The sequence below is a fragment of the Corythoichthys intestinalis genome, chromosome 12, assembly GCF_030265065.1.
Source record: "Corythoichthys intestinalis isolate RoL2023-P3 chromosome 12, ASM3026506v1, whole genome shotgun sequence".
Lineage (NCBI taxonomy): Eukaryota > Metazoa > Chordata > Actinopteri > Syngnathiformes > Syngnathidae > Corythoichthys > Corythoichthys intestinalis.
In genome coordinates this window covers 6,185,407-6,204,951 of record NC_080406.1, presented here as the reverse complement: position 1 = coordinate 6,204,951, position 19,545 = coordinate 6,185,407, and the positions used below count along the sequence as shown (strand labels likewise).

General features: G+C 37.8%; 1 protein-coding gene across 2 annotated transcripts in view; it reads right to left on the bottom strand.

The window, feature by feature from the left end:
* Window positions 1–18,315, bottom strand: part of si:dkey-100n23.5 — a 244,013-nt gene extending 225,698 nt beyond the window's left edge. Inside the window, exons 1-2 of one of the 2 annotated variants that reach the window (XM_057853479.1) lie at window positions 18,121–18,315; window positions 2,430–2,482 (exon numbers count right to left, since the gene is read on the bottom strand). In XM_057853479.1, coding sequence (XP_057709462.1) covers window positions 2,430–2,482; window positions 18,121–18,201 — 134 coding nt within the window. In that variant the 5' untranslated portion in view covers window positions 18,202–18,315. The remainder of the gene's footprint in view (window positions 1–2,429; window positions 2,483–18,120) is intronic. The other variant, XM_057853481.1, reaches the window with a different exon arrangement.
* Window positions 18,316–19,545: the final 1,230 nt, after the last annotated feature.

The window sequence follows — 19,545 nt, the reverse complement described above, 5'->3', positions numbered from 1 at the left end:
AATAGTTTTTCTATGACTGTAGATATCGATTGTATAAGTAATCGATTAATCCATTGATTAGTTAGTCCGAATAAGCGAGTAATCGGGTGACAAACATTTTATGCCTTGCAGAATAAATTTTAGGGGATGTCAAACGAAGGAAACAAGTGTTTATTGCTTGCAATAATACTTATTTTGGCCTTCTGAGATTGCATTTAATGTCCTTTGAAAGTGCAAATACAAATAAAATTCCTGAGTGTTTCTTCAAACTATGCAAAATTGCCCTTTCATTTCACAAGAGCAAAAAATGCATTGAAGACTGAATCAAAATACCTGGTAGAAAAAAAAATGATCGAAGTACAACGAAAGAACAATTGGCTAACTTGAATAGCTAAAGTCCGCTAGCTTAAATGCTATAAAATGCAATGTTTTTTTTTTTTTTTTTTTTACAAAGCTCTTAACTTGTTCAAACACATATTCCCACGAAAAAAAATCTAAACATACTGTGGTATGTTAAATATTCTGAACCTTTTGGAATGTCTCACAATTCTGCATAAAATCAGAATCAAATGTGATCTGATCTTTGTCAAAATCACAGATGTAAAAACAGTGTCTGCTTTAACTAAAACCAGCCAAACATTTATAGGTTTTCATATATCAATGAGGATAGCATGCATGCAAACAATGACATAAGAGGGAAAAATAACTATGTGAACACTCTGCCTAAGGTGACTTAAAGAGCAATTGAAACCAATTTTTACCAAACAATTTAAGTCAGGTGTGTGCCCAATCACTGATGAGTGAAAGCTGCCCCTGCCCACTATAAAACACACACCTGGTAAGAATTGTCTTGATGAGAAGCATTGTCTGATGTGCATCATGGCTCGGTGCCTGTCTGAAGATCTGCGATCAAGGATTGTTGATTTGTATAAAGCTGGGAAAGGATACAAAACCATCTCTAAATGTCTGGATGTTCATCAATCGACAGTCAAAGAAGTTTTCTACAAATGGAGAGAGTTTGGCACTGTTGCTTCTCTCCCAAGGAGTGGCCGTCCAACAAAGATGAAACCAAGAGTTCAGCGCAGAATACTCAGACAGTTACAAAAGAACCCTAGAATTTCTGCTAAAGACTTACAGAAATCACTGGCACAGTCCAAAATCTCTGTGCACACATCAAGTATATGTAAAACTATGGTCAAGAATGGTGTTCATGGGAGGACTCCAGGAGGAAGCTTCTGCTGTCCAAAAAAACATTGTTGCTCGTTTAATGTTCACAAAAAGGCACTTGGACACTCCACAGAAGTTTTGGCAAAATATTTTGTGGCCTGATGAAACCAAAGCTGAATTGTTTGGGAGTAACACACAACGTCATGTGTGGAGGAAAAACGGAACAGCTCACCAACATCAACACCTCATCCCCACCGTAAAGCATGGTGGAGCATCATGATTTGGGGCTGTTTTGCTACCTCAGGGCCTGGACAACTTGCAATCATTAATAGAATGAATTCAAAAGTCTATCAGGATGTTTTGCAGGAAAACATGAGGCCGTCTGTCAGACAGTTGAAGCTAAAAAAAAAAAAAGGATGGATGCTGCAACAAGACAATGATACAAAACACAGAAGTAAATCAACTCCAGAATGGTTCCAGAAGAACAAAATATACGTTCTGAAGAGGCCAAGTCAAAGTCCAGACTTGAACACCATTGAGATGCTGTGGCATGACCTAAAAGCAATTAATGCCAGAAATCCCAGGATTCTGACTGAACTGCAGCAGTTTTGTAGAGAAGAATGGGCAAAGATTAGTCCAGATCGATGTGCCAGACTGATCTACAGCTACAGGAAGCGTCTGGTTGAAGTTATTGCTGCAAAAGACCGGGGGGGGGGGGGGGCACAAAATGTTAAATGTTATGGTTCACTTACTTATTTTTCCCCCCTCTGTCATTGTTTGCATACTATACTCATTAAAATTTGAAAACCTATTTCGGTGGTTTTAGTTCAGACAGTTTTTTCATCTGTGTTATTTTGACAAAGATCAGCTAACATTTGATGATTTTATGCAGAAATGTGAGAAATTCCAAAAGGTTCAGATACTTTTTCATACCACTGTACTTCTAAATTACGAATGCATAAACAAACAACAGCGCTAGTTGTTTTTCTTGTAGTTCCTGGCGGACCAAATAAACTCAATGGAGTTTCACAGAGGGATACACTCCTATCGGCAAACCCGGAAGATGGTATGACATGTGAATTAACCCTATTGATTGTGCAGGTGTCACTAAAGTTGTGCCTGGAGAAATTATTTCAAAAATTAAGAATTCTTTCCTCCTCAAATGATGAGCAAGGATTTTATCCGTTCACCAACCTCCGCTGCAACGAGTTCCGCTGTAACTACCAAACTAAATAAAGGTCACCGAGAGGAATCATTGAGAGGTAATTTAAAGTAATATTCACCATCCCACCAATGAGAACGTTCCCGTGGCTCTTTTCACTGTTAATATCACCGCCTGGAAATGAGAAGCAATTAGTTATTATGAGGCTCTTACTATAAATAAAGTGTGCAAGCTTGCGCTGTAAGTGATCGTAACCACAGAGGCTGCAAATGAGAAGGTTGTTTCTTGGTAGCAATAAGTGAGGAATGCACAATGAAAGGTCTACAGTAACTACAAACAGTGTCGGTAAGGCTATTTTTACGTGTCGTCGGCTTACAACTCAAGAAAGTGTAAATAGAACAAAACTGGTCTGCTCGTTTAACCATGTGAATAACTAATGAATAAAATAATTAGTTCTGAAACAAACCAAAAAGAGCGTGTTAAGATTAAACCCTAAACACAAATGATTTCTATTAGTCTACTTTAGGATGCCATAAAGCTAAAGGACTGTGACACTAACCACCTTAAACTGATAGGATCAATTGTTTGTTCACACCAACAAGATGCACAGCAAGATAAATGTTATTCAACTCAACTAGAGCATGTTTGTGCCACATTTACATGCCGTGACCTATTCCAACACGTCAGACAACTCAGTTCTGTGACATGCAACCAACCTGCAATTTATCTGCTAAATTCTGAATGTTTGTCCGAAATAACAGATCATGCGCAATGCAGTCCTTTCCGTCCATTTTTACCAAGCATGAATATGACAAACACCCCAAAAAAAATTTTCGATACGTTTTATAAATAATAGGGTTCCGATCATGTTTTTTGCTCCCGGTCCGATCGTTTTAGTTTGAGTATCTGCCGATCCCGATATTTCCCGATCCGATTGCTTTTTTTTGCTCCCAATTCCAATCATTCCCGATAATTTTTCCCAATCATATACATTTTGGCAATGTATTAAGAAAAAAATGAATAAAACTTGGACAAATATATACATTCAACATACAGTACATAAGTACTGTATTTGTTTATTATGACAATAAATCCTCAAGATGGCATTTACATTATTGACATTCTTTCTGTGAGAGGGATCCACAGATAGAAAGACTTGTGACTTTGTATATTGTGACTAAATATTACCATCTAGTGTATTTGTTGAGCTTTCAGTAAATGATACTGCAGCAATGCCCCAATGCATGATGGGAAGTAGAACCATGATGGGAAGTGGAACCATGACTGCGCGTCGTGCTACCAATGGATAAATCTTCTCTGCTTTGGGAAACAACTTAAGGTGTTAAGACAAAGATCAATTGCCACCTTGCTTCCCCACATTGCTTCCCATGATATTTTTAATCATAGGGAGAGGGATTGCAAGGCTTTAGCCAATTGAAGAAAGGCTCCAAAAGCTGCCAAAATTCACTCTACTCATTTAGCGCTGCCTATTATCTCTCTATATAGGTAAAACGGCGTCATTACAGATTGAACGCGACAGTGAGTGAGATTCGTGCAGTGCATACATTAATTGCATTAATTATTTTAACGTGACACATTTGATAATTAATTGCCGCCGTTATCAGGATATTTTTGATAACCCTACCTTAAGCCTAAACTAAAGACTCTGTATGACTGTAACATATTAAGTCTGTAACGTTAAATACAATTAGAAAACGATTTAATTCAAATATATATATATATATATATACAGTGCCTTGCAAAAGTATTCGGCCCCCTTGAATCTTGCAACCTTTCGCCACATTTCAGGCTTCAAACATAAAGATATGAAATTTAATTTTTTTGTCAAGAATCAACAACAAGTGGGACACAATCGTGAAGTGGAACAACATTTATTGGATAATTTAAACTTTTTTAACAAATAAAAAACTGAAAAGTGGGGCGTGCAATATTATTCGGCCCCTTTACTTTCAGTGCAGCAAACTCACTCCAGAAGTTCAGTGAGGATCTCTGAATGATCCAATGTTGTCCTAAATGACCGATGATGATAAATAGAATCCACCTGTGTGTAATCAAGTCTCCGTATAAATGCACCTGCTCTGTGATAGTCTCAGGGTTCTGTTTAAAGTGCAGAGAGCATTATGAAAACCAAGGAACACACCAGGCAGGTCCGAGATACTGTTGTGGAGAAGTTCAAAGCCGGATTTGGATAAAAAAAAGATTCCCCAAGCTTTAAACATCTCAAGGAGCACTGTGCAAGCCATCATATTGAAATTGAAGGAGCATCAGACCACTGCAAATCTACCAAGACCCGGCCGTCCTTCCAAACTTTCTTCTCAAACAAGAAGAAAACTGATCAGAGATGCAGCCAAGAGGCCCATGATCACTCTGGATGAACTGCAGAGATCTACAGGTGAGGTGGGAGAGTCTGTCCATAGGACAACAATCAGTCGTACACTGCACAAATCTGGCCTTTATGGAAGAGTGGCAAGAAGAAAGCCATTTCTCAAAGATATCCATAAAAAGTCTCGTTTAAAGTTTGCCACAAGCCACCTGGGAGACACACCAAACATGTGGAAGAAGGTGCTCTGGTCAGATGAAACCAAAATTGAACTTTTTGGCCACAAAGCAACACAGCTCATCACCCTGAACACACCATCCCCACTGTCAAACATGGTGGTGGCAGCACCATGGTTTGGGCCTGCTTTTCTTCAGCAGGGACAGGGAAGATGGTTAAAATTGACGGGAAGATGGATGCAGCCAAATACAGGAACATTCTGGAAGAAAACCTGTTGGTATCTGCACAAGACCTGAGACTGGGACGGAGATTTATCTTCCAACAGGACAATGATCCAAAACATAAAGCCAAATCTACAATGGAATGGTTCAAAAATAAACGTATTCAGGTGTTAGAATGGCCAAGTCAAAGTCCAGACCTGAATCCAATCGAGAATCTGTGGAAAGAGCTGAAGACTGCTGTTCACAAACACTCTCCATCCAACCTCACTGAGCTCGAGCTGTTTTGCAAGGAAGAATGGGCAAGAATGTCAGTCTCTCAATGTGCAAAACTGATAGAAACATACCCCAAGCGACGTGCAGCTGTAATTGGAGCAAAAGGTGGCGCTACAAAGTATTAACGCAAGGGGGCCGAATAATATTGCACGCCCCACTTTTCAGTTTTTTATTTCTTAAAAAAGTTTAAATTATCCAATAAATTTTGTTCCACTTCACGATTGTGTCCCACTTGTTGTTGATTCTGGACAAAAAATTAAAATTTTATATCTTTATGTTTGAAGCCTGAAATGTGGCGAAAGGTTGCAAGGTTCAAGGGGGCCGAATACTTTTGCAAGGCACTGTATATATATATTAAAAAAAGGCATGGCCGATATTTTTTTGCCGATTCTGATACTTTGAAAATGACGTGATTGGACCCGATCACATCTCTAAATTCAAATGTTTATTTTTTCCTCTTTTTGCACAACCCCCCCCCCCCCCCCCCCCTTTTGTCTTAGCAGAGAATGGTTTGACCGTGCTCTGGCGCACTCAATGCTACACTACGTACGTGCCCTTAAGCGGGAAATTAAAATCTTGTCATTGTTATTAACTCTAAACATGGTGAGTCGTCATAAATAGGCAATGTTGTTAATCTTACTCTAAAAAAATTAATTAGTTACAGATTACTTCTCCCAAAAAGTAATTGCGTTAGTAACTCAGTCACCTGAATGTAAGAGTAATTAGTTACTTAGTAAAGTAACTGGTGATAATTTAAAAAAAAAAAGAGAAGAGAAAAAAACAAAGACAAAGAGATGAAGATCATAGAGGTGAACGAGAAAAAAAATGAAGTTTTTTTAAAGGGGGACAAGAAGCCAGAGAATTAGGGCAACAGTTGGCTGTGGACGGTGATGTCGGTAAGTGAACAACAGCCGCTAACACTGAACGGTTTATATTCGCGATCATCGTGACCAAAGCCCGATTTGAGTCTGTCACCGGCTGCTTGTAGCCTATTGAGCTGCGGTATGACAAGACATGCTGCTCGCGTTAAGCCGAGGAGAGAGAAGGTGATGGGAGATCAGGGATATATGTCAGTCTCTGGGAAGCAGGTGCACAAGGCTGAAAAGACTCTGGTCCGGTGGCTGGATTTATAACTAGGGTTGGGCATCGTTTGAAATTGAATGATTCCGGTTCCGATCCAGATTCTACGTTTCGATTCCAGTTCCCAACGATTCTCGAGTCTGATTCTTTTAAGTTGCCGAGTAAAAAAAATAATGCAGCCCCATATCATCAAGGACTGAGGGAATTTTTATGTTTTCTTCAGGCAGTCATCTTTGTAAATCTCACTGGAACAGCATCATCACCTTGTCCTATGCAGCTTTTTGACTCTTGACAACTTGTCCAATGCAGATTCTTGACTCTTGACAAGGTGATGATGCCGGAACTTTGGTTTGGTGCTGTTCCAGTGAGATTTACAAAGATGACTGCCTGAAGAAAACCAAATTCCCTCAGTCCTTGATCATATGGGGGCTGCATGTCAGGCAAGGGCACTGGGCAGAGTAGCCCAAATAATAGCCCAGATCTCAACCCTATTGAAAACCTGTGGTGGAAATTGGGAAAAAAATGGTCCACAGCAAGGCTCCGTCCGACCTGCAAGGATGACCTGGCAACTGCAATCAGAGAGTTGGCACCAAATTGATGTTGACCTCGGTTCATTGTCTCCGTTTCTTAAGAATTGTGTCAAAAATCTAGGGGTCCAATTTGATTCTGATTTTAAATTTGAGAAGCAGATTTCTTGTGTTGTTCTGGACTGTTTTTATCAGCTTCGCCAGATTGCTAATGTGAAATCTATTGTTTCACGCTCTGATATGGAAAAATTGATTCATGCTTTTGTCATAACTCGGCTGGATTACGGTAAATCTTTCAAAGTTGACTTATTTTGCTGTGTTATGCTATGTAAAGCACTTTGGTCTCCTTGGCGGATTTTTAAATGTGCTATACAAATAAAGTTGATTGATTGATTGATTGATGAAGAACACTCATCAAGTCCATGCCTCAGAGACTGCAAGCTGTCATATAAGCCAGAGGTGGTGCTACTAAATACTAGAGATGTGTTTTGATTGTTATTTCTTTGTTTGTTTCTCATGATTCCATTTTTTTTTTCCTCAGACTGGAGTCATTCCATATATATTTCCCTGCACTTGCTCTATAAAAGTAACATTTACCGACCACCACAAGGTTTTTTATTCATTTCTTTTAGTGTTTCTGAATGCTAAAGAGTTGCACTTTTGAACTAATTCATTATTTTTTCAAGCTATTTATCTGAATTTGTTCTACATGATAAAATATCTAAGTGAGTGCTCGTCCGAAATTGGTGATTCCATACTTTTTGCTAGGGGTTGTATATATTGTGCAGGCCTAACATCAAACTCAAGAAGTTTCAGATGCAAGGCAGCTGGGTGTGATAGGACCAGTTGTCAAGCTTCCTTGTTAACAACAAGAGGATGCGCAGCAGTATAATAAATGTCATTCCGTTCAAACAGAGCATTTAACATGATCAACATTTACATGCTTAGGTTACCTATTTCAGCATACTATAAAACTCAAGAGGGCTGTGACACGCTACCAACCCGTAATTGATCTGACCAATTAAAAAAGGCTTTTTGTGCAAAGCAATAAATTGTTTCATGCACTTTTATAACGAACTGAGGGGGGAAAATGTGTTTATGAGGCTATTTTTGACATCATGAAACTCAAAAAGCCTGCGATAGAATCTGCCCCAAAGTGATACGATCAATCGATAAGGATGTTTGTTCATAACAACTAAAGAATGCATGACATCATATTCGAGCAGACCATATTTGTGCCACATTTAAATGGTTAGGTGACCTATTTCACAAGAAGACATAAAACTCAAGAGGGTGGTGACACACACTCAGCTTGCCATTGATCTGGCCAATTAAGAAGTGTGTTTGTGCATAAAACGAAGACAATGCGTCATAAAACTAATTTCTTCCGCTAAGGAAAACATGTTTACAAGAAACAGAGGATTAACATAAGAGTCCAAACTGTGGCACGGGGGCATTTGAGGCTCACAGTTCATTCGTAGTCGGCCTAAAACTAACCTTTGACACAGTCCGCAATGCTATTCATAAAGAAAAAAGTGTAGGAACTGCGACAACAACCAACCATATGTCAGATCAAACAAATACTATGACGACCACCAGTAGTAATGAATTGGTTTTTCAATACAACATTTTGGTAGATGCAAAGATAACAATTCAAAGGGGAAAAACAAACGATCGCGAAAAGAGAGACATAAAAATGGTCCGTGACTGTAGGTCGGGATCAATTGTCAGGGAGGCTCAAATTTGAACTCCAAGAAAAGTGTTACCTCGATAGATCAATTACAGAAATGAATATGACCCCAACCATGGATTGCTTTGCTTTGAAGACTTAATGAACAAGAGCTCTTGGGTACAAAATGATGTGACCCAGCCGTGAGCTGTGATCACCCAGAAGTACAAAGAAGTACAATAGAGGCTGGACATTTATACTGTTGAAAGGGCGGTGCCGAAGCCCACCGTGAAACGAAACTTACTAATACCCCTTTCCTACTGGCCAAAAAAACCCATGTCAACCCACTAACAATCGGCTTTTGGTGGCAGTGGGAAAGGTGCAGTGACCCACCTCGACCCGTGTCAATCAACCAGCCAAGCGGCCCGCGTTAAAATCACTTCGGCTCTGATCGTCATTCAGTGTGAAAGCAAAACCCCGGGTCAACAGTCAACACCCTAATCTACATGGTGACGTAGGCTCTTACGTGATGCGTCATAACTCCTTTCAATTTCAAACCAAAATTCACGTCGCCTACGTTGCCTCAGCACAAGCAGAGTGTCGATCCTTTGCTGCATTTCGACCATCTTGAGGGCAGTAAAAAGCATGAAAACAGAGAACACAAACGGAAAGGAGGCTTCCATGTTGCTCTGCATTGTTTACTTCCTTGAACTGAATTAATTCAGTCGCACTTGTCCACGTGCATCTTAGCGTGGTGACGTCACAAAACATCGCTATCTCCATTTGTATTATAAATGTTAGCATTATTTCGCTCATTTCTCCCATTTTTCGACCATCAGGTCTTTTAAAAATCGTAAGCTCTTTTAACTCTTTAGCGCCAAATTCACAAAACTACACAAAGCAACATTGCCGACTTTAACAAGCCAGAGCTGCAAATATACAAAGTAACCAAATGTAAACGTATCATTATCGTATCGTACATCAGGAAATTGCCAATTGACATCGTAACCGATGAGCCTAAAAAGTAGGGTTGTTCCGATCATGTTTTTTTGCTCCCGATCCGATCCTGATCGTTTTAGTTTGAGTATCTGCCGATCCCGATATTTCTCGATCCGATTGCTTTTGTTTTGCTCCCGATTCAATTCCAATCATTCCCGATAATTTTTCCTGATCATATACATTTTGGCAATGCATTAAGAAAAAAATAAATAAAACTCGGACGAATATATACATTCAACATACAGTACATAAGTACTGTATTTTTTTATTATGACAATAAATGCTCAAGAGGGCATTTATATTATTAACATTCTTTCTGTGAGAGGGATCCACGGATAGAAAGACTTGTAATTCTTAAAGGATAAATGTATATTTATACATTTATCCTTTGTATAATGTGACTAAATATTGCCATCTAGTGGATTTTTATGAGCTTTCGGTAAATGACACTGCAGCCATTTAACTTCTGCCCAAATGCATGATGGGAAGTGCAACCATGACTGTGCGTAATGGTACCAATTGATATATCTTCTCAGCGTTGGGAAATAAAGTAGGGTGTTAAGAAAAAGATCAATTACTACCTTTCTTCCCCACATTGCTTCCCACGATATTTCTTATCGTTGAAAGAGGGATTGTAAGGCTTTAGCCAATTAAAAAAAAAGGCTTCAAAGGCTGCCAAAATTCTCTCTTCTCATTTTACGTTGCCTTTTAGCTCTATGTATACGTAATACGGTGCCATTATAGATTGAGCGCGACAATGCATGAGTGGGTAGTGCAGCGCATGCGTTAATTGCGTTAAATATTTTAATGTTATTACTGCCGTTGTCGCGATAAATTTGACAGCCCTACTTTAAGCCAAAACTCAAGACTCTGGATGAGTGTAAGACATTTTGTCCGTAACGTTAAATACAATTAGAAAACGATTTAATAAACAACAAAAAAATTTTTTTTTAAATATATATATATATATATATTATAGGGCTGTCAAAATTATCGCGTTAACGCGCGGTAATTAATTTTTTAAATTAATCACGTTAAAATATTTGACGCAATTAACGCACATGTCCCGCTCAGAAAGTATTCTGCCTTTTGATAAGTTTTACAGCAAGACATTTTGTGCTGTCCAACAGCGAACTCTTGTGGTCGCTTTGCGACATGGTTTATTGTTTTCTTTCCAGTTCATTATGGCTGCACGACGTCTCGGGCTGATAATGTTGTGCTTATATGATCCTTGGACAAGATTTGTCCGTAAGTATGGTTGTTGTAAAGAATGTACATATTATGTTAGCAAGCGAAATGTTATATTTTTTGTATGAGACGCTTTTTGTTTATGTTTAGTGAACCTGTATAGCGTGCTAAGCTAACGTTGTTGCTAATGCAATGCTTGTGTACTTTTTTTTGTAGTTTTACGACGGTCTAAAGAAGACAATGGTTTGAGGCCATTTTATTATGAAATCAGATGAAAAAGGAAGAAGTGTAATTATTAAGGCGTCGTTCACTAGCTGTCTAGCTTTGGAAAAAGTAGACGCTTCGGAGTGAGGACAGCATAGACAGATTTAAATGACAGTAGAGTGAAATGCCCACTACAGTCCTTTTGTACCGTATGTTGAATGTATATATTCATCTTGTGTCTTATCTTCCCATTCCAACAATTTATTTTACAGAATATATATATAATTTACAGAAAAATATGGCATATTTCATAGATGGTTTGAATTGCGATTAATTGCGATTAATTACGATTAATTAATTTTTAAGCTGTAATTAACTCGATTAAAAATTGTAATCGTTTGACAGCCCTAATATATTAAAAAAGGCATGTCCGATATTTTTTTGCCGATTCTGATACTTTGAAAATGACGTGATCGGATCCGATCGATCGGCATCTTTACTAAAAAGTATAAAGTTGATTTATTACAATTAACAGAAAGTTGTGATTCAACTGTCAAAATATCTACAATATATAGCAAAAAAAAAAAAAATTCTTAATGGTTTGGTTTTAATGTTTTTATATAAATCAGAATTAAAGTATTAATAGTGGCGGTTGCAGCCTTTTCAGAACACAGCCACAGAAGGAAAAAATTTGGACACCCGTGCTTGCTTAACAAGCTTACGTGGCCCTATTTTGACAGATGATTAGAAACAGCCCGAAACTGATCTGACAACTTCTGAGACCGACAAACAAGCATGTTCAACATGCAAGCGCAGGAATGACAAGAATGAAAAATGAGCTCGCTCGGCCGGAAATGAAAGGCAGCGGGTGACACTGTTGCATTTTGAAAGCGCCAATATCTGCATGATCATCTGTGTGACGTTGCCGCTTTGCACTTTACCACAGAGACGCAATCGGTCTATCAATACCAAGGCAAGAAGAAAATAAGACTGCCTTTGTCCCAAAACAACTGCGGTTCTAGACTAATAAAGGATGAATATTAGGGATGTCCCCGATCCGATCACGTCATTTCGGAAGTTCAGATTTTAAAATGTATTTATTTGCAAGTATTAACTCATGAGCTGCCAACAGAGGTGGGTCATAACTAAGGGTGTAACGGTACATGTATTTGTATTGAACAGTTTCGGTACGGGGTGCTCGGTTCAGAACAGAGGCGTACCGAACGAGTTTTTGACGTCATGTAACCCTTACTTTTCGAAGCTGTGAGTCGATCGGGTTACAGTTTCTTTGTGTAGATTATATTTACTCCGTCTTCTCCACTATAATGAGGACCAACACGGTAGGACAGTATATAACCCAGAAACGTCAACGGCGCGACAAAGTGGCCGCCGCGAGAACGCAGTGAAACGCGGGCGTTAAAGTCAATCAGCCAATGCACAACAGTCGCAGTGCGGCCGCGTGTTAAACGCGTCCCAGAAGCGGCTCAACGCAACACACGCGAAAAGAACGGCAGAGTTTATTATTTGACGCGAGACGCGGCTCTCCTGCGTCAATACTACTAGCTAGGATCGGGCAGACCGGAAGTCACTCGTGTAAAAATACAGTGGATCCGGTTGATTTTCAAACTAATATGCAATCGTAACCCACTTTTTGAGTCCATCAGATCTCTTGAGTGGTAGATCGGGGCACAGTTGACTTGTCTTTGTTGATTTACTGCTGTCTTTTCCAGTGGCGCCACCAGGGGGTGGCCAGGTGTGCCACCCCTTGCCTGGTACACCAGACTCAACGCTGTTCCAGCTATTGAGCCTGGCCACCATTCAGCGGATACAATTTCCAGGGCGGAGCAAGCCACAGCAACCAGACAGCAGAGTGGACGAATCAGCGACGGGCAGATGTGACATTAGTAAAACAACGAGGGCAGGACGAGGGACTTGCGCGCGAAAGGAAACATACGAGGAGAGCGGAGTTTATTCAACATGGTTAGCGCGAGACAGACTGTTGTCAATGACTCGTGTCGATGTGTTTTTGGTAATTTAAAACTGATTTTACCGTGGATTGGAACATATTCTCGGCTCTCCTGTTCACCATCTGTGTTGTCGTGGAGACAACTTCTGACGCGCAAGAGTGACGTTGCTCGTTAAGAACACGTCACGCAAATAAACGAATCTGATTTGTCGATTGATTTTGTACCTGCTCGAGAGGCCGTTAATGGGCTGGGACCCAGACTTTTCTCTCAGTGTTTGAAAAATACAGGGAGAACAGTCTGGCCGTGCCAGGCAATGCCACCCCTATAAATTTGTTGGCCACCCCACTGGCCACCCCGCTTGCCAGTATATCGTTAGATTGTTGTAGAATCAGTTGCGCATTTAATCCCAAATGAATGCATTTATTTTGTTTTGTTAAATGTACATCTTATGCCTAATATATACATAACACAATAAAACAGAATTGTTGTGGAACTCAAATGTTGACTGGACAGTTATGGACTATGCACATTAAATCATTAGTAACATCAAATATTACACAATACACCAAAGTATATCAGTAAGCGTGTCTAAGTCTTTCTGATAGTTTTCTCCTGACCTTTTTACTGCAATAATATAATGAAAACCTGAAATTATGGCTTTTAGTTTTGGTGTGCCACCCCAAGATTTTAAGTGGCCCCATTTGGCCACCCCTATGAAAAATTTCTGGAGGTCTACTCTGCTATAATAATAACCAACACGGTCCCGTGTTCAATACAAAACCCTCCTACCACAACAAAACAAGTTGGAACTAATATTCACATAGGAACTAAAGTTATACAACATAAAATATACAATATAAATGAATACTACATCACATTTGTAAAATATAAACACATAATAAATAGTAGCCCAGTTAAAAAAATTGAAATGAGCTAAAACACCTGTAATTAAATAATAAGAATACACAGATCCTGTTTACACAATTAAATTTATTCCTTTCTGTGTGGCGCTTTAACTTGAGAAAATCCACCAATAAAGCTTTTGAAAACCGTTCATAAGAAAAAAAATGATTAATTGAGGCATTTCATTTGTAAAATACATGTTAAAATCTTTGTCATCGGGATTGCTTTTCTCTTTAGCACAGGACTTTTTTTCTTCTTTCTTTCAGAAAGAAAGCTGACCAATACGCGGGGTCTGAAAGGCAAATTGTTGTTGGATTATCTTTAAATACCCGCTACTTTTTGAGCAGAATTCTAGCTTTGTATAGGCTAATATTCCTATTGTTGAAAGCACAAAAGTGTGTAATAAACAACTAGCACATTTATATTTTATATTTTGTTTTCTTACTGTACCGAAAATGAACCGAACCGTGACCTCAAAACCGAGGTACGTACCGAACCGAGATTTTGTGTACCGTTACACCCCTAGTCATAGCACATTACATGTAGTACTTCAACGAGTAGTTCTAAAAAGCCACACTTTTTACTTTTACCTGAGTAGATATGTAATGAAGAAACTCCACTACTTTGGGTTATGTTAGTCGTTACAGAGATGCCAACAGTGGCTCAACCAGGTTCACCAATGAGACTTCGTGACAATAATCACATGACTCAATTATACCAATCAGACTCATGATTGACGTTCTTTGATCACGCCGGCCTGTTCAATCACGTGGCGTCTTTAAAGCAATATAAAAAATTAGGTATTTGATATGATGCGCCGCCGTCACCATGACTCAAAAGCGCAGATTTTATCCCTCTCCCAATTTTTATTTGTCACCGATTGACCACTGAAAATGGGGGATCATGTCCGTTTAGTTTCATAATGGAAATGTTTTCTCCACTAGAGGGCACTCAAGCTCCTTGGACAAATAATGCTTCATTTCTGTAGATCATTTTTCTCTCGTCGGAAGTCTTTTTTTTCTTAATTTGGCTTAATGTGGTTATGTAATATGTTTTTTAAGTAGTTACTCACAATGTTACTCATTACTTGAGTATTCTTTTCACCAAATACTTTTTTACCTGTACTTCAGTACGTTTTTGGATGACTACTTTTACTTAATATTATTTTGAAGTACCACGACTCTTATTTGAGTACAAGTTGTGGCTAATTTACCCACCTCTGGCTGCCAATGACAGTGATAGACGTCCAATCAATTTTGACTGGGAGGCATGGCTCAGCTGTACTTATCCCCCTTTTATATGGCTATAAATATATACAGTGATGAAAAAAAGTATTTAAACACCCTGAGATTTTGTAAGCTCTCCCCCTTAGAAATGGGCGGGTTGGGAATTTTCATGGTCGGTGCTTGTCGACTGTGACAGACAATCTAAAAAAATAATAATATTCCAGAATTCACAGTCTATGACTTTTAAAAAATATATATTTGTATTATACTGCTCTAAATAAGTATTTGAACACCTGAGAAAATCAGTCTTAATATTTGATAAATAAAAACACAAACAAATTTTTTAGAGCACAAACAAGCACATATAAACAAATGAATGAATGGACACCATTTTTAGCCATTTAAAAAAATAGGGGGCTGGTTGACCTCAGATTGACCTATAAAAGAATTGTAAATATCTCAAAAACAACAGCAGCACAAACTAAACTTTTTGCAGCACAAACAAGCACGAACGTAGCACAAACAATTGACATCATTTTTATATAAATTTGTGTCTGATGGGGGGGCCCCACTTCACGGAGGTCCGGTCCTTCAATCAGTGGACGACCTGCTGACCACCACCATCGATTTTGATCTATATATAAATGGCAGAAAACACTGACAAGGCTGAAAAAGCAGTTTCTGCTCTGGCACCCCTCTTTAAAATAAACTGCTGTATTTTAAGCCAAAAGAACTGTTGTGTTTGATAGAAAAATATGTCTTTTTGCTGCCATAGCAGGTTCATGGCGCATGATGCCCCTGAACTATTTTTAATGTGTCAGTTATACCCTGGAGACCCCCGTTTACAGACAATGCGCAACCGCTTTTGTTTCAACCCAGCCATAAAAAGAAGGTAATTATATTTAATATTCAAAATGTCTATCAATTTTAGCTTAGAATCCCGAATTGATGTCTAATATTTAGTTTTAAAAAAATAATAAAAACGACTTTAAAAAGTTATTCACTTATGATAATCGCTCTAAACGAAGAAAAAATGAAAAAAAAAAAAAAACGTTTTAAAGGGTAAATATTTGAAAAAGAAAATCTCGACCACTCCTTGTTGTCTGTGAATTCTGCATCTCGACTTGTTGCATTACCGCGTTTCACCCATAAAATCCCCTCGAAGTCCGGCTGTGGCCATTCATAGCTGTGTCTTGACACTCAGTGATACATGCTACACGGAGTTTTTGGATCGACACAAGGTAAGTAAATGATAATATCTCGTGAAAATCATGGTGTCTTTAATTATGCTCTCTCATTCTCTCACCTTGAGTTAGGGCTTAGGGATTTCATTTCTTTTTATTAAAATGCCCGCCAGTTCAAAATTTTTCTTCCCCAAGAAAATTGAGATTTTAAGCTTTCCAATCATGTATCACACATGCATGTTGGACAATTTCGAAATTTGGCCAAATTGGGGGTCTCAGAGCAGAACTTCAAATCACCCGAGTGTTTTCCGCCATATATTATACATATGACGGAAAACACAGACAAGGCTGAAAAAGCAGTTTCTGCTCTTGCACCCCTCTTAAAAATAAACTGCTGTATTGTAAGCCAAAAGAACTGTTGTGTTTGATAGAACAATATGTCTATATGCTGCCATAGCAGATTCATGGTGCAATAAGCCCCCAAACTATGTTTAATCTGTCCGTTTTACCCAGGAACCCCCCGTTTACAGACGTCCCGCAACCGCTTTTTTTCAAACTAGTCATAAAAAGGTAAGCAATCGTATTTATTATTCGAAATGTCTGTCATTTTTAACTTAGAATCATTAATTGATGTCTAATGTTTCGTTTAAAAAAAAAAAAAAAAACAGTTTAAAACTTTTAAACAAATTACGTCTCAATGAAAAAAATTGGCGTCTGTAAAAAAGTCACGGATATCTACCCCATAACTATCGCTTAATTGTATTTCTTTCGTTACTGTCGCATTTTCCCCAATATTTTAGATAAATAATTGATCCAAACAAAGAAAAATTGGGGAAAAAAATGTTTAAAAGGGTAAATATATGAAAATGAAACTCAATTACTCCTTGATGTCTGCGATTTTTGCATCGCGACCATTGTTATATTACCATGTTTCACCCACAAAACCCCCCAAAAAATCAGGTTGTGGCCATTCACATCTGTGTCTTGACACTCGATGATACATGCTACATGGAGTTTTTGGATCGAAACAAGGTAAGTCCGCGATAATATCTCGTTAAAGTCATGGCATCTGTAATTCTGCTCTCATGTGCTCTCACCTCCAGACTGGGTTTTGCTGTTTAAAAAAATATATATTTAAATGCCATCCTGTTAAAAAATTTTCTTCCCCCAGAAAATTGAGATTTTAAGCTTTCCACTGATGTATCACACATGCATATCGGACTATTTTGCAATTTCTCCAAAATGGGGGTCTCAGAGCGGAACTTCAAATCACCTGAGTGTTTTCCGCCATATACATATTTTTTTTCTTTATTTTTTCAAGTAAACAGCAGACACTGAATGAAGAAATGTGATTGTTGCCAAGTTTTTGAATGGATACAATGAAAATGAATTATGTATGGAGTGTATGGAGATGGCAACCAGTTTTACCAGTTCATTTACTAGTTTTAAATAAATGAAGTAAGGCCATAGTCTGAATGATACACTGTAATTTACCACAGTTGAGAGGGTTTTCTGGTATTTAAACTGTGGATAAATAGTGTACTGGTGGATATGTACACTTTAAACCAGCTATAATGCACACGTGATAGAAAATAAGGGTCAATGTACACTCACTTTGCCCCCCCCCATCCAGTTCACTTTATCGTTTTTAACCAGATAAGTAATTATTAGCTCTTTCCACAATAGTAACTGGAGCTCACGCACAGGACGGGGAAAACGTGTTAAGCAGGTAACGTGCAATTAAAAAAGAAAGAAAAAAGCTATTAATAAACGAAGGAAGGTGTGTTCATGCTGCTATTTAACGGGTGATGTTAATGCTAGCTAGCTAAGTGTCAGAAAGTAAAGCTACTTACGCATCGATAGTCCTCTGAATTTGTGTTAAAAAATACACAGCGGGAATCGTTAATGGGAGGCTTTATGTTCGAGCTGTCCATTTCTGGCGTGTGTTTTGATTTTTTTTTAAAAAATAGCTTTGATTTGTTTGTTTTTGAGGCTATGCAACACACGCGACTTCCTGGTTTACGGCAGCACTGAAAGGTCAAATTAGACGAAATTTTTGAGTTTTTTTAACCTCGTACAGTGGATTTGTATTTAAAAAAATTTTTTTAGCTTGACGTATTAACTGCCAGCCTAGATCATAGAGTATGTTTTGCGTAGTTATTAATTAATTTTGGCAATAGACGTCCAATCCGTACGCTTTGTGAGGTCACAAAACAAACAAATTATTTAAAAAAAAAAAAAATTTAAAATAAATTTAAAAAACAGTACAATTATTTGTTTATGTTTTTCTTTTTTTCAAATTTATTAAAATGTAGTTATTTTATTTTGGATTGTATTTTTTGTTCCTTATAGCTTTTTTTATTTGTGTTTTTGCTTCCTTTTATTAAATTCATGACTATGAAATAACCCTTCCAGTTGAAATGGATTGAACGTCTACTGCTGTCAATGGCAGCCAATGAGTTAACCTATGTAAGGTGACAAAGCAAACAAAAATTGAAATAATAAAAATAATAAATCCTAGCACAAACTACACTGATATGAATTTGGTTTTCTCATTTTTTCCAAATTTATTCCGTTTTTATTTTTTGACACATTAGTATTTTAAATGTATTTTACCTCGTGGCTTTAATTTGCGTTTTTGTTGTTGTTGTTTGTTTTCATGACTATTTGTATAAACCTACCTGTTAAAATGGATTGGACATCTATTGAAGTCAATTGCAGACAATGAGTTAAGCTATGTGAGCTCACAAACAAAAAACAAAAAATCCACAGCGCAAAATAAATATTTTGTGTTTTTTATGACATTTTATTTTTCATTTTTTGAAATATTAATAGGGTTTCTTTTTTAATTTTTTATTCCTCGTGGCATTTTTTTTTTTATTTCCGTTTTTGTTTTTCCATGACAATTTAAATAGCCCCATTAGCCCCATCTATTGCTGTCAATGGCAGACAACGAGTTAAGCTATGTAAGGTCACACGAGATTTATCAAAAACACAATAAATATAATTCCCGAAGCAAAACACACAAGGGCGCTTAATTCAAAATTTTCAAATTGTATTTTTAATTACGCATGGCTATTTTTTTGGGGGGGGGGGGGGGTCTTTTTTTTTTTTAAATAAATACTTTGTAGTTATTACTATTGGGGTAAAAATCCGGGAAAAAAAACAACAAAAATCCCCAGTGCAAAAAACTTTTTTTTTTTGTTTTTTGTTTTTGTTTTTTTCATGACAATTTGTTAATTTTTTTTAATTTTCTTTTGTGTTATTATTTTTTAAAT